Source organism: Melospiza melodia, chromosome 12 (assembly GCF_035770615.1).
Source record: "Melospiza melodia melodia isolate bMelMel2 chromosome 12, bMelMel2.pri, whole genome shotgun sequence".
NCBI lineage: Eukaryota > Metazoa > Chordata > Aves > Passeriformes > Passerellidae > Melospiza > Melospiza melodia.
In genome coordinates, this window is record NC_086205.1 from 14,181,507 (window position 1) to 14,197,532 (window position 16,026).

General features: G+C 39.5%; 1 protein-coding gene across 13 annotated transcripts in view; it reads left to right on the forward strand.

Annotated features, from left to right (window-relative positions):
* U2SURP (U2 snRNP associated SURP domain containing) overlaps positions 1–15,795 on the forward strand; it is an 87,152-nt gene extending 71,357 nt beyond the window's left edge. For all 13 annotated transcript variants that reach the window (XM_063166914.1, XM_063166915.1, XM_063166923.1 and 10 more), the window contains 9 exons: positions 138–260; positions 1,160–1,316; positions 1,645–1,740; positions 2,325–2,391; positions 3,354–3,516; positions 9,452–9,562; positions 12,004–12,122; positions 13,853–14,020; positions 15,280–15,795. In XM_063166914.1, the coding sequence (XP_063022984.1) occupies positions 138–260; positions 1,160–1,316; positions 1,645–1,740; positions 2,325–2,391; positions 3,354–3,516; positions 9,452–9,562; positions 12,004–12,122; positions 13,853–14,020; positions 15,280–15,418 (1,143 nt within the window). In that variant the 3' untranslated portion in view covers positions 15,419–15,795. The remainder of the gene's footprint in view (positions 1–137; positions 261–1,159; positions 1,317–1,644; positions 1,741–2,324; positions 2,392–3,353; positions 3,517–9,451; positions 9,563–12,003; positions 12,123–13,852; positions 14,021–15,279) is intronic.
* The last annotated feature ends 231 nt before the right edge of the window (positions 15,796–16,026 follow it).

Below are 16,026 nucleotides of genomic sequence, written 5' to 3' on the forward strand. Positions count from 1 at the left end.
TATCGTTGCAATATACTTCAGTATGGAACTACCTAAGAATAGTTGCCCACAGTAGTAGTTCTCTGTGATCTTTTTCCCATCACATAAAATTTCTCAATAGAAATGTTTTAGCATTTATTTTTTCCTCTTGCTTCTAGCAACGGGTGATGACATGCTTCCGAGCATGGGAAGACTGGGCAATCTATCCAGAACCATTTCTGATCAAACTACAGAATATTTTCCTGGGACTTGTAAATATCATGGAAGATAAAGAAACAGAGGTGAGTGACCTCAGGAGTGATGCCTGCAGACGGCAGGGAATAAATGTGTTAATATAAAATAGAGCTGGCAAGGATTCTTTTGCTCTTTCTTTTAGGGTGAATAAGCCTTTCTTTCTTCCAAGTCCTTGCTCCTAAATAGAGGTGTAACATTTTCAGAAGCAAATACTGTTTATTCTGTTCTTGTGTTTCTTGCTTGTAGATTAGGTGCTGTGGTGGAGTTACATTGTGAAAGTGTTTCAGAGCAAAGACTAGTGCAGAATGACAGGAATTTCCTTTGTGCTGGAAATGCTCTGTAATACCTGTCTTTGAATTCTGAGTGGAGTTTCAGGCCTTGTAACTCTGTGGAAAGATACCTCTCAGAGCAGTGGGAGGGACACCTGCAGTATAATTTAACTAAAGCTGATTTCTTGGAGTGGAAAAGCAGGGTGAACACACACATGAAGGACAGTGCCTGTACCTAACAAGTTAGAATACACAGCTGTATTTATAATTTGTGTGTTCCTTAAATTGGTGTTCTTGCTAAATGGTCCCTTTGTGTCTGTTGTTCATTTTACTGGTCTTGGGGAAACTTTCATATCAAGGAAGTATGATTTATCTAATTGATTTTGAGCTAAACCTCAACTTAATAGCTCTTCTTTTGAATATAGATATTGGAAAGCTTCCAGTACATTGTGGACAAATTAAAGTTTTTGCCTATAATTTTTTAAAGGAAGATATTGTTGTGTTATTTTCTCTACAATAAGCAACTATACTGCTTAGCAGAAATTGTTGATAGGTATTTTGGAGGTTTTGGTATTTATAAAAGTGCTTCTTTAAAAAGAAATTATTTGATAATTGGGGAAGTGAAGAAAAGCAATATAAATTTGTGCTTGAAATAATGACTTATTATTTGCTTTCAGGAAGTACCTGATGATCTTGATGGTGCTCCCATTGAGGAAGAGCTCGATGGTGCTCCACTAGAAGATGTGGATGGAATTCCTATTGATGCTGCTCCTATTGATGATCTGGATGGAGTCCCAATTAAATCTCTGGATGATGATCTGGATGGAGTTCCTTGTACGAAATGTTTCAGCTTTCAGATTGCTTCTTCAGTCTTGCATCTTTTCTTCCTGTGTAGTTTTTAGAAATACAGCCCAGAATTGATCTGGCATTGAACTTTGTAAAATGTTGATTAATTTCAATATGCTCTACTGTCTTTGGATAGTAATTGCTTCAGGAACACAGGAGGTTCCTGCAAGATCTAAACCCTGGTTTCTTTGCTTTGCAAATACTAAGATTGTGTAATCTGTTTCATTGTTTAGTTCTGACTGTTATCTTAGTACTTTTTGGTTTCAACTTCTGAGAAGCTTTCTAAGCTATTTTTCTGTGTCCCTTTCTGCACCAGTGGATACAGCTGAAGACTCAAAAAAGAATGAACCTATATTTAAGGTTGCCCCTTCGAAGTGGGAAGCAGTGGATGAATCGGAACTGGAAGCTCAAGGTTAGTTCTGAAAGTATCTCTTCTGAAGTAAACTGAAAGCATAATGTCACTTATGTAATGATTATTTTCAGCTGATCTGTATTAAAATGATAATAGGATTCATGTAACATAGTAGGATTTTCTCTTGTAGCTTGTTCACTGAATTTTTAACCAAAAAGGAAAATGGTGTGTTCTGTTATGGTTATTCTACTTCAATAACTGATCAACCTTTAAAAGTAAATTCCTGTTGATTAAGAATAAATACTGAAAACAAACAACAAAAATGTGAGCATGTGGCTGGCAGTCTTTTTAAATCTTGGTTTGAAAGATAATGTTTTACAAACTGACAAATGCTTGTCTGCTTTTGAAGGATTTACTGAATATGATATGCAGTGGGAATTAATAGCTCTGTGAATCATAAGCATTCTCCTAATGGGGTGGTTGAATATTTCTGTAAAGTGCTAGATGCTGGCAAATTTTACCACACTAATTCTTATTGTATGTTATATACTATGTATGTCTTACTATAATTATGTTACAAATACTAATTTTCAGATTAAGTTGTAGCTTTTTTGTTGTTAAAATTATCCTACTGTCTCTTGTAGCCGTTACTACTTCTAAATGGGAGCTTTTTGACCAACATGAAGAATCTGAGGAGGAGGAAATTCAAAAGTAAATACTTTTTCATTCTAATGAAAGCGTACTTTTTTATGTATCTAATGTTGAGTGTCTTTGGAACTACTTATAAGATATATATGTTATTTACTACATGAGTAGAACAACAATGAAATTTTGAAAGTAGGAAAATAAGAAAATGGAGAAAACTCAGGATTTTAGTGCAGCATACTTTCAGCTCCCATGATTTTTTTCTAACCTGGTAAATGACATCTTTTGGTAGAGTTGCTAACAATAATCATTGAATTTATGCTGATTTGAGAATTCAGCATCAAATAATAAGAGCTAAGATAATAGCATGGAAATCTTGCTGTCAGGTATACATGAATGAATCTAAAACTCTTTCTTCTGCTGAGAGAGCACAGTGAGTCATGTTCTGAGGTGTTTCACTGGATGCTGATGGGCTCCATGCCAGCAGAAGGTGGTTTGGAGTTCTCTTTTACTTTGCTGAGAGGGTCTGTTAATGCTGTAAATACTTCCTGCATTGCATGGAGTCCTGCAGCACTCTAGTGGCCAGCCTGGGAATATAATTTTGGGTATCTGCCATCTCTCAGGGTTATCTCCCAAAAGCAAAAGTAGTAAATATTGTTATTCTGTTATTATTCTAATATCCCTGGAAAGCACCATTACAGCGCTTAGAGCTTCTGCTGAAGGAGTGGGTTTCCTTTTGTAGCTGAGATAGATATGTATTTAATGACTGTAAATTTAATGAGTTCTTCTGCAGTCTGTTTCTATGAAAACTGTAAATTGTGTGAATCATAAAAACCAACAGTTAATTAAATGAGAAAGATCTGTCTCACAGATGGAGACTAATTTGTAGCTACAGACTTACATAATTTAACTTAACAGATTTCAAAACTAATAACTAATCCTAGAGACTAAGTAAGAGAAATAGTACATTTCATATATACTTAAGATATCTGTGACATCTTAGTTAATTCTGTGTGTTTTCTGTAAAGTCAAGAAGAAGAAAGTGAAGATGAAGAAGACACACAGAGTTCTAAGTCAGAAGAACAGCACATGTATTCAAACCCTATTAAAGAGGAAATGCCTGACTCCAAGTCATCAGTCAAATACTCAGAAATGAGCGAAGAAAAGCGTGCCAAACTCCGAGAGATAGAGGTGAGCATGGGATGTTTTGTGCCACCCTTCTGTACCTTTCCAGTTCTCAGCCCACCCTGAGTTCTCTACATACAGCTGGGAGGGGTTTTTTTCTGCAATAATTATAGTCCTATAATGTATAGTGGATTTTGTTGTAGTCTGGTGTATTTTTGTAAAGGTTTGTTTGTTCACACCCTCACCTTGCCTGGTTTTGATGTTTAAAATAATGAAGGAAAAAATGAAGAATAGAGTCAGGGCATGTTGCCTGTTGAGAATGACTGTTCTTTTTAAGTGTTCTGTTTCAGTACCACTGTAGCTTTAGATCAATTGGATGCCCTTACACTTTGCTCCTCTTGGAAAATTAACTTTTGGGATTAACTTTTGGATGTAGCCTTAGTCCTGTACCTTTCTTGTTTTTTCTGTTTCTTGCATTGAAGTATCCGTATTTTATTGCATTTAAAAGTGTTTCTTTTCACTGTCTTCAGCCATCAATCAAAGAAGTAGATAGAGCTGACCATGTAGTCATGAGTTGGAGGTATTTTAATTGAAGTCCTACATGCAGTTCATAGGGCTCAGGATTCTCTCCTTTCTCCAAGCACAGGTGTTAGTGTAGCTGTTCAGCTTAACCAGCAGAGGTTGTTATGGCTTTGTTCTGAGCTTGTGCTTGACTGAGAAGGCAACTACAACTGGAATTTAGCATGAGCTCTGTGTAGCAGTGAAGCCTTTTTGCCATACACTGCCATGTAAAGTCAGGTTTTAAATTGTACATGACTTCCTGGCTTGTATTCAATATTCAGACCCGGGGGTACATTGAATATCGGAATTGTTCTGTTCAGTGCATTAAAATGATATTAAGAAGTTGCTAAATGCTTATTGCAGTTGTAGCACCTCCAGATGACAGGTTATAACCTGGGTAATGTTTGGAAGGTGGAATTGTGGCCGCCTACCTGTTCATGCTATACTGTGCTGGTTATCTAAAATCAGACATTAGCAAAGCACCATAATATTCTTCTGAAATGTTCAGCCAATAACATTTTAGAATGTCACAAATGTTGTTTCTCTTAAATATGCCTCTTTTTAACTATTCAGATTTTATTGCAATTAATAGACTCTCACTAAGCACTTAGGAATCTCTTGCTTAGCACAGCAGTTTGATAGTTCCTGATACACAGCCATATTAGGTGAATAAATTCCGAATGTGAGAAGCTGAATGGGATTTATGTCTGACCTGACTCATGGTGGCAGTATCTTTGTAGGAAATACATGATGTCAGACTAATGAAAGTACAAGTGAAACTAATTTTCACGTTGCGGTAATATTGATTGTAGCAGTTGTGGAAAGAGCTCCTTTCAGACTGAGTATCTGTTTTACTGACATTATCTTGGCAGTTGTGGAGGCAGATCAGGTTGTGATTTGCTTTACTATTGTCAGTTTTACACTGCACAAGTGTTTTATGTTCTTTCAGCAGTGTGTTCTGTCAGTAAAAGTTTTAGGTGGCAAATATTTGAGTTTTTCAAGTGCATGCTTGCATTTTATTCTTTTTGGTAAGTAAATTACCATTTTGGTTTCAGACTTTTGGAATTGCTGGAAGAGGAGAATTTTTTTTTTTTACTTTTGAGAACATTTTAGACACTATGTAGGAGCACTTAAAATTTTCCTCAAGTTTGTCATTGACAGGAAAGTACTCCCTGTACTACTTCAAAGCATTTACACTCATGGTTTGTTCTTTGTATGTACCCAATCCCTGCCAAAACCCCCATTCATTATTAAATTTGAGGAAAGGAGCTGAGGAAAAAAACAACCAATTACAAGCTTTAACAATTATGCCATCTAATATGCGTTATAAAAAGTCTTGTCTAAAATATTTGGCAAAAAAATTGGTGAAGTTTAATGCGCCAGCTGCACAGTCTACACAGTGACTGCCAGGGAAGCTAAGAACCATTTTTTCATGCATTTTTTGGAAATTCATTAATAAAGCAACAGTTCTTTCTCTTGGCACAGTTAGTAAATTAAGCTTGTTAGCTGGAAGGAGAAAGTGAAGTAAGAAACAAACTTTGGCCTCAGCCATTAGATTGGTGCCATCAGAGGAGGCAAGTTAGGAACCTTTTGTTTGCTTCCCTCATGCCCCTGTTAATCCTTCTGAAGTGTGAATTCTTTCCTGAACTTAGCAGGAGCAGAACCTTTCTTATAACACTGAAGAACAGTGATTTTTAACTGTTTTTTTAAGTGTGGAAAGACTGGCACTTTGCTGTATATTATAACTCAAATTTCAGAGTGGTCTTTATGGTGCTTTGTGTGTCTTTCTTCCTCCCTGAGACATGTAAAAATAACTGTATTCCTCTTTGTAAAGAGGCTGTAGTGCTATGAAGTGGTGAAAAAAATGAGAATTTATTATTTAAATTGTTCATTAAGCATGTTCCCTTAGAGTGTAGGTAAACTCACAGACAAAATGAAGCAGCTCAGTCCTCTTTGGACCTTTCTCTAGGGTATCTCACTTCTGCCTCCACCTTGCTGCACAAATTTTGATAATCCTTCTCCAAACAAAAATGCACAGCACAAGCTTCATCTGCAGCAGGAGGCAGGCTCATCTCAAATTCAGACATATTGGTGCTTCCAAAAGGGTTAAACAGGATTTTAGTCCTTTTTAGTAGCTGGCTTTACTCACCTGTGCTGGCCACCTGAAAGCAGAGTTTGGCTGAGGGAGGAGGGCGGTGGTGTGGAGGGTTCCTGCTGAGCCTTTCTGCTGACACCCCAGCTGCAGGGGGGCAGGGGTGGATCCTGTTCACCCTCCTGTGGCTGTGCTCTGCCAGTGCCTCCCTGCACAGATACTCACACCAAACACCCCCTGCCCCCTCAGTTGGTATTGAAAGTCCTTTCATTTTTCTACCCAGAGCCACAGAGATTTTCCTGCCTGTCACAAAGGACAGGTGCTTACCTTTGTCAAGAAGTTCCATACAGTTTCCATTATTTCTTTCTCTGGATTATGGTGCTTAGTGCAGAATACTCAAATTTTGGGTAGTTGTTTGTTAGGTCACAGGAGTATCTGGAATTATAACTAGAACAAAATATAATCCTTCGGTTTTTGCAGTCTGTGGAGGTCTCTGTAGCTGGCTTCATTTAACTGCAAAATGGCATAAAGATACCCTATTAAATATCCTATTAGGCCTTATTGTGGCTTAATAACAACAGATGAGACAAATTGGCTTTTGCTTAACCAATAGTTTTGCTATTTATAGCAGTTTTTTCTTGAAGGCGATGACTACTCAGAAGATTCTGGTCTATTTTAAATCTTTGACTCTATTTCTGTTCTACATGAAGCCAAAAGCAAGGAGATGCTTAGCTCCAAGACACATGGCAGCCTGAGAGTGTGATGGAGCAGGCCAGAGGGCTCTGTGGCAGAAGAGATACTTTACATGAGTATGTCAGTATGTCTGTCATCTGTTGTTGATAATATTGTAGCTGCAGAAGTGCCACTACTTATAGACTTGCTGGAAAAATCAAGCTTTCAAAGAAATACTTTGCTCTGCTTCTGGGGAAAGGAATAATAGTTCTTTACTAGTTTGTATGTATAACAAGGCAAACAAACAACAACAACAGCAGCAACAACAAACAAAACCAAAAATCCAGGAACAGCCTTCTCTTGGCTGTCAGGAACTTTCCCCTCATGATCCTGCCATGGCTGGAGTCTGGGGAGTGTTGAGTGACTTGTTAGTACAGTGCAGCCTTTCCTGTTTTTCTCTCTTTTCAAGGCACCTGCTAATGACCACCTTCAGCCCCCACTCCACCCTCAGTTTCTGGAGGAGCTGCATGCAAATAATTCCTCTTGCCATTTTAAACTTGCTGCCAGTAGTGGGTTGTGTGCCATGCATGTCAGCATCTTTTGCATCTGTTGAGCTTATTAAATCAGGTGAAGCCTGTTTGGATTCCTGGTTTCATCTCAGGTTACTTTGGGCTATAGATTTAGGCTTCTTTACTTTCAGAATATGATCAAATTGTCACAGCTTTGTGGCTAAAAATGTAAAGAAACACATCTTATAAGGATGGAGGGGTTTTGTGGACTTTAGTTGTTTTTGATTTTTGGTTTGGTTTTGTTTTGTTTTTTAAACTATATGGGTTATTTAGTTGGGAAAACAGAGTTAAAATCTTATGGGCATATTCATGCCGTGACAGCCCAAGAGGCTTCCTGGATCAGCTGAGCCTCCCTGCACTCCTCCTCTCTGGTACTGAAGGTGCTGAGCAGCTGCTGAGCTTGGAGTTTATGCGCTGGTAGGAAATGCTATCCTGATTTCTTAGCAGAACAGGGAGTAGTGACACTGAGTGTATGGTTCCAAAAGGTATTTCTGCCTTTGAAACTCTGCTTTTAAAGTGGGGGAAGAAAAACATGCCTTTATAGAAGATGGTGTGTGACAAATGATGGTGACAGTTTTCCATTGGCTGAATTGTCAGAAAAAATGCTCAACTGCAGGTAGAGCAGGCTCTGTGAGTGAGGGAGGAAAGCAGAACACTTGACAGAAGTTTACTGTGGTATGAGATAATAGTGCTTTTTAAAAATTTTATTTTATGTCTTTTTTCCCCAAAGCAAGTTGTTCCTTTACATTTGAGACTAAAATGAAAAATGTGGTGTTGTCATAAACTCTGTAGCTGAAGGGAAAGGGGATCTTGTTCAAAGTAGTGTTATCCTTGCTTGGGTTTTATGTTTCTTAACATGCTCACGATTAGGTTGTGATACCTTTCCTTTCTGTCAGTAATGGGAAGGGCTGATTAGATCCAGTCTGCTGGATTTTTGAGAGGGAAGAAAAAACCTGTAGAGTTTGATTTTGTGACTACTTCATATTAGGGAGAATGAGAATCCTTTCAGTTAATCAAAATGCGCACAGTTGCAAAGTCTTTTCCTTTGTGTGTTTTCAGTGTGGAAGAATGAAATATTTTCAAAGAGAAAACAACTTTGTGTGTTTGCTAAAAATAAAAGCTCGAGCACTGAAAAAAATCTACTCATATATAGAATGCCAGTGTTGGAACAGGATGTGCAGGAGGGTCAGAGCATGAACATTTGGAAGAGGGAAAGCTCTTCCCTCCTTCCCCTCTTCCCCAGAAAAGAGACACCTTCTCCTCCAAAATAAATTGAATGATTGTTTGTACAAGGACTTGTCACTAGGAAGAGAGAATGACAAATGATACGAGATGTGAGTGAAGTTTCATGATATGAATCAACTTGGAAAAGGTTTTAGTTCATCTAGACCAAAAAAAAAACCCAAACAAAACAATACCAAAACAACCCACCAAAAAAAAAAAAACCCACATGGAGAAATTCTAACATTTGCTTAACTTTGTGACTGCCAGGGATACTGCAGCAAATTTAGTGTTACATTTAGCAGCACTTGGGAACTGAATTAGCTTGCTGAGCTTGTTAGCACATGAAAAAGTATTATGTTAGTAAAAATCAGTTCTTTCAATTCAGGCACTCTGTGCAAACAACCCTGAAGAGGAGGTGCATTGTTTTATGTCCTAATTATGTCAGTCATTTGATTTTAACTTTCAGGGTTAAATGGAAAAAGGCTGTTTCCAAAGGAAACTTTGAAATAGACAAGAGAAGTTGAAAGAATATATTGACACCTGCAGTAAACAATTTCATTTTGAAAGAAAAAAAAAACAGATAATGACCCAAGAAATACAAGGGTGCAATGTACTAATGATGAGAACAGAATTTAGTAGAGTAACAGAAAAAAATTCCCTCTATTTTTAGTTCTCACCAGGTCTGTAAACAACTGCAGGTGCCTGCAGATGAGTGTGTGGTTTCGTTACTTTGATCCAGTTTAAATTTTGTATCTCTGTGCACAAGCTTGTATAGAAGGAATGAAGAATACAGATGCTATGTAATGGAAATTTCATTTTCAGCCACCTGCCTAACTTGATTATAATAAGTCAAATAATCTAATGGTCAGTATTATTTTCACAGCTTAAGGTGATGAAGTTTCAGGATGAGTTAGAGTCTGGGAAGAGACCCAAGAAGCCAGGCCAGAGTTTTCAGGAACAGGTTGAACACTATAGAGACAAGCTGCTCCAGAGGGTAAGAACTGTTCTTTGTGTTTGCCTCAGATTCTGTGATAGGCTTCTGTTGAGTTTATTGAATGTGAGGTGGCTGTAAACATTACAACACGTGGTTCTTGTTAAAATACTGCTGCAGTGTCAATCTGCATGCCTAAGTCCCAGTGCTTTCTGCAGAGTACATACAATCTCCTTTTTTAATCCAAGTCCTGTCGTGTTTCCACTGCACAGCTGGGTACCACAGCCTGTACAGAAACCTTAGAGACCCCTCTGCATCTACTGCCTGAAGCAAACTGTTAGTGTGGGAAAGGAAAGGACAGCTCTCAATTGAAGATGCTCATCAGACTTCTGCTTTTGCTTTTAGTAATTGATCTGCTGCACTAAAGGCTTCTTAAGGAAGGGAGAAAATAGTTTGAAGCAGTGTATCTGTTTCTGATTCTCCAGTGTCTGAGCTTCCTGAATAATTCCAGTTCATCCATTCACCCAAATGTGACTAATTCTGTACCATGACCATTTTTAGGAGACCTCTCTGGACTGTGAAGTCAGAGTGATTTTAAAAGTTAACATCTTATATGTGATGTGATGTGATTTCAAACCTTTGAAACATAATGAAAGAACAACCTCTTTGGACATTGTATGTGGTGAGGGAGGATAAATGACAGTTGCTTTTCTCATCTGGTTTAGAGCCTGACAGATCACTGATGGAATTAGGTACCCATGCAGTTCCTTGGAAGTTAAACACAAATGAGCAGTTTCCACCAGGGGTTCTTCTGTCACTTGTTATTTGCATTATTTGGTGCTCAATATCTGACTGATTCACGGTACCTTGAAGAAAAAGACTTTTAAAAATTAGGTAAACTGATCCCTGAAGGAGATGCACACATTGGAGGTTAATGTTTGCAGTTAAGACTTTATAAGGCTTTTATAATTTTCTTTCTAAATGTAGTTGTATTGTAAAACGTTCTACTTTCTTGGTGGAAGTGTAAGTAAGTTTTCTTACTTTTCTGTAAAATTATTTGTACACTAAGCACAGAATGCTTAGTGAGACAGTAGCTTAAACAAACAGAAATTGATAATAACAGTCTTGATAAAATTTTAGATGCCTTGTGTTGAATTAGTTCAACCGGCTCACAATATTTTTGATTTTTAGCAATTGTTTCTTTTACTCTCAAGAAAGAAAGAAATATTTCTAACCATCATTGAAAACAATGGTAACTCTGTTGTTAAGGGAATAATTAATCTTTTGCTTTAATGCCATAATAAAATTAGTTTTTGTAACAGGAATGTAATACTGATCCTGATTACATTTCCCATGAACTTGGTGGTTGGTTGTTCTTTTTTATCAGACTTAAAATTCCAAGAGTAATTTCCCAGCAACATTGTATATTGTTTGGAGTCTAGAAACTTAGAGCTATTCAAAATACTATTTATTCTTATTTATCAAGATGAAATACATAGTTATGCTGTCAAATAAACCTGGCACATCTTGAGAGTGCAGTGATTTTAGAGCTACCTAGCAGCAGTTTGTAAGAATAGGTGTAAGGATAAGGACATTTGGAGGTTTTACTGGTAAGCCTTCCCAGTAATAAGAACTTGAGACTAGATGAGGTTTAATGTCCTGGTATTTCCTGCACTTAGGTTACCTCCCCTCCTTCTACTGTTTTTCTTTTTTTTTTTCTTTTCTTTTTTTTTTCCCCACCATCCCTCCTTTATTCCATTGAGCTAAATCACCCCTTCTTTCTCTTCTTTATGGGGTATGCAGGGAATACCTGTTTATTTTTTGCCATGGAATTGGTTTTTTTTAATGAATGATCAGTACTAAAAACCACAGCATCTGATCTCTGTGTTCAGACTTGCTGATGAGCTTTGTTTTTATGTAGTTAATTTTCTATTTGACAGACAGACTCAGTGTGCTCAGGGGTATGTATTTTCTCTCACAATGGTCCTGTTGATACCTAGGAATGGACTATAATTGTTTGTTTTTGACAGAGTAGATGTTATTGCAGAATCTTGTTTGTATTTTTGTTTTGTCTTTAGATAACTTCTAGTTATGAGTGTATATTAATTTTCAGTATGGATTAATATGGATGACTGCACATGTTTAAAGTAGAAAGAGGTTCCTGGTATTCTTCCATGTTTAATTGAGTTTAGAAAATGTGTTACAGCTGTAAGATTGCCCTGAAATTGGTAACACTGAAGACTGTTCATTTCCGGTTAGATGCTCAGATTTCTCACCCAGGCTGATATCCTTCATGTTTTGGTTAGTTTGTGTTACAGTAAATGTTTGTGCTGTGTCCCAAGCAGGAGGAAAGGCCCAAAGAGCTGGGAGGGTGTGACCATTAGTTCAGATCATGTGCTGTGTTCCATCAGTGCTCACTGCTTTTATGCTGTTTGTCATTAGCTTGATTGCCTCTAATAATTACTCACACCTTATCTGAAATCATGATCCTTCTAATTATCTAGGAAAAAGAAAAAGAGATGGAAAGAGAACGGGACAGAGACAAAAAGGACAAGGAAAAGTCTGAGACCAGGTCCAAAGATAAGAAGGAAAAAGAGGAATGTACACCAACACGAAAAGAGAGGTATGGCTCTTGTTGGGCTGAAGTGGATGGGAGGAAAACCCTCACAGTATCTTTGCAGGCAGTGGCAGCCTTGAAATTACCTTGTATCACACATCTGATTTTAAAAGAAAAACACAGAACCACCCAACAAAACAAAAAACCAAACAAAACCCATGCTTTGGCTATTAAAACATGCTCCAAAATGTTAAAGGAATTGTCATTTTTGACAATTGACAAGTGGGGTCCCTTTGAACAGAGCTGCCCTTTGGCTCATTTATGCCCTGGGGAAGCATGGTCAGATGATTACCAGCTGCAGATGGGGTTAGGTGTCTTGTGGCAGTGAAGTGAATTGCCTGCAGTGCCTCAGTCAGAACTGTCCTGAGGATGGGCCACAGATGATGGGCAGTGCTTTCAGTGGTACTCACAGATGATGGGCAGTGCTTTCAGTGGTACTCACAGAGGATGGGCAGTGCTTGCAGTGGTACTCACAGATGATGGGCAGTGCTTGCAGTGGTGCTGCACAGATGATGGGCAGTGCTTGCAGTGGTGCTGCACAGATGATGGGCAGTGCTTGCAGTGGTGCTGCACAGATGATGGGCAGTGCTTTCAGTGGTACTGCACAGAGGATGGGCAGTGCTTGCAGTGGTGCTGCACAGATGATGGGCAGTGCTTGCAGTGGTGCTGCACAGATGATGGGCAGTGCTTTCAGTGGTACTGCACAGAGGATGGGCAGTGCTTGCAGTGGTGCTGCACAGATGGTGGGCAGTGCTTTCAGTGGTACTCACAGAGGATGGGCAGTGCTTTCAGTGGTACCCCTGCACAGATGACAGGCAGTGCTTTCAGTGGTACTCACAGAGGATGGGCAGTGCTTTCAGTGGTACTCACAGAGGATGGGCAGTGCTTTCAGTGGTACCCCTGCACAGATGACAGGCAGTGCTTTCAGTGGTACTCACAGAGGATGGGCAGTGCTTTCAGTGGTACTTCACAGATGATGGGCAGTGCTTTCAGTGGTACTCACAGAGGATGGGCAGTGCTTTCAGTGGTACTGCACAGAGGATGGGCAGTGCTTGCAGTGGTGCTGCACAGATGACAGGCAGTGCTTGCAGTGGTACCCCTGCACAGAGGATGGGCAGTGCTTGCAGTGGTACTCACAGAGGATGAGCAGTGCTTTCAGTGGTACTGCACAGATGACAGGCAGTGCTTGCAGTGGTACTCACAGAGGATGGGCAGTGCTTTCAGTGGTACTGCACAGAGGATGGGCAGTGCTTTCAGTGGTGCTGCACAGATGATGGGCAGTGCTTGCAGTGATACTGCACAGATGACAGGCAGTGCTTTCAGTGGTACCCCTGCACAGATGGTGGGCAGTGCTTGCAGTCGTACTCCTCTCCTCCCCCAGTGCAGATCCTGAGCAGCTGGGCTTGGGGCAGCTGATGGGACACTGATCTTCTGGTGCTTGCATAGCCAAACTCTGCCGTGGTTCTAGGTGTAGCTATGGTAAAAGGCCTTGCTTTTCAGGGAGCTGTGACAGAATGTGTTTACCGTTCCACCATCATCATTACCAAATGCCTCACAGGCCTTCATTTTTTTTCAAGCAGAGAAAATCTGTTGCACACATTACACTTGATTTTTTTGTTTTAATAATAAAAAGCCTACAATCCCGTACTTACTCCCCAGTAACTGACATGCCCTTGGCTGAAGCCCGTGCCTGCAGAGGGGAGCGTGTCCTGACCGTGTGTTTCCCTGCCCTGCAGGAAGAGGCGGCACAGCGCCTCCCCCAGCCCGTCCCGCAGCAGCGGCAGCCGCCGCGCCAAGTCCCCCTCGCCCAAATCCGAGCGCTCCGAGCGCTCCCACAAGGAGAGCTCCCGCTCCCGCTCCTCGCACAAAGACTCTCCCAGAGATGTCAGTAAAAAAGGCAAAAGGTGAGCTGGTATCTTCTCTGGTTCAGGGAGCTGGTGGGTGTGCTTGCCTGGGCTTTGGGGGGCGAGGGGGTGTTCAGCAGAGCGCATTTGATGCTCAGGTACTTTCTCTCCCAGGATCTTTAGTGCATGTTCCTCATGAATCCCTTTGAGCACTGGGGTTGGAAGTCCACACAGCCTCCTGCCCTGATAATCAGCTCCAGATTCTGCTCTGCTGTGTTTTTTTTACCTGTTTATTTACCTGTTTACTGGTGATTTTAAGAAATGCTGCTTTAAACCAGAGTACCTTGCTGCCTTCTTAGCTTTTTATTTTCAAAGGATAAATCTTCTGTAGTCCTAAAATTCCTGAAGCCCTTCTGTAGAACCTCTCAAATTGGAGTGACCATGCAGCTTGTCACTGATGATCAGCTTACATGAAGCTCCTCACTCCCATAGTTTGTTTTCTAAGGGAAAAAAAAATTAGATACTGCTTATGGGGTTTTGTTTCCAAGCTAGGTATTTCCTAACCTCTGACACAAATATTTGTCTTTAGTTAATGTTAAACTTGAGGTGAAATTTTATTATTCCGCTAAAGCTGCTGTATCTTGAAAGTTCCACCTTCCACTTCTTTTAGAGGTACAGAATATCTTACTGATGTAAAATTCCTCAGTCAGGCTGAGGAATACTCCTTTGATGGTGTTGAAAAAATCATAGCACATAACTACATAACTGTTCTTGTGCTTATATAAATAAGGATTTCAAATAAAAGTAGAAAAGTAGTTGAGATTTTTTAGAGTTAATATGATGCTTATTCAGGTTTCATTATATTAGATCAATATACTAGGTGTGGATTAGATGACAGTATATTTATTCAGTGTCCCTTCTTTTTCTGTAGGGTGTGCATCACATTCTGAGTACATTTGATGAGAATCAAAAGTATTTCACTGTTACACAGTTGAACATAGTTTTTCATTTCTCTGTGGCTATAGGCTGCAGTTCATACAAGAGCCAAGCTTATGTGAAAGGCTGTGAGTTCCTGATGTGGGTTTAAGGACATGAGTGTGTGTTATTATTCATGTGGGTCCTAAGCACTGAAGTTAAGGCCAAATACTCTCAAAACCTTATAATGTAAAAATGGCCTTTTTCTCAAAAGCAAGATATCATCCTGTTACTTTCATTGTTAGGGAAGATGTTTCTGCCTCGTTTGGCTCAATAAATGAATACAAATAACTTCAGGAAAAGGTGCTTTCTCTATTAATATTTGACTTTTTTTTTTTTGGCAGGTCGCCCTCTGGCTCCAGGACACCCAAAAGATCAAGAAGGTCACGATCCAGATCCCCTAAAAAGTCAGGGAAAAAATCCAGGTCTCAGTCCCGTTCTCCTCACAGATCTCACAAGAAGTCAAAGAAAAGCAAACACTGACAATGTTAATATTTTTTATGATGCTGTCACTTACTGGAAATGCAGTTTTGTTTTTGTGCCTGAACAGTCTGTTTAAAAACAAAAAAGCATTCCTGATTTTTTTTTTTGTGAATGCACGTGTATACTCATGAGTATCGGCATCTGTAGACCTGTCATTGTTTTATATTGTACAAAATATCTTCATTGTGACTATTTCCCAAAAGAAACATTTTTGTGTTTAGAGGTTTCATCAGAAATGTGTGTAACCGATCTGCTGGCAGTAGTGATATTTTGTTTTTAGAATGTTGTGACATAGCAGAAATAACCCAAATGTTCCCCCTTTTTGTAGCTTTGACAATTTGAATTAGATTTCAAATAAAATCTGAACAGAAAATGAAGATGTTGTTTTCTTGCCCCGGTGGTGATGCAGATCCCTGAGGGGGTGCAGGGTTTGTTTGGGAGTGCTGTGTGTTTCAGGCTGGGGTGCTGGATGGTTCAGTGCAGCGTGGCTCTGTTCTGTTCTCATGGTTTGGCTCCAGGTACAGGCACCTTCTGAATCCCGTGGATGGGCTGTCTTTCCTGCTCTGAGATTTTACTGTAAGAAGAGTTCAGCACTCTGGTACCCACCC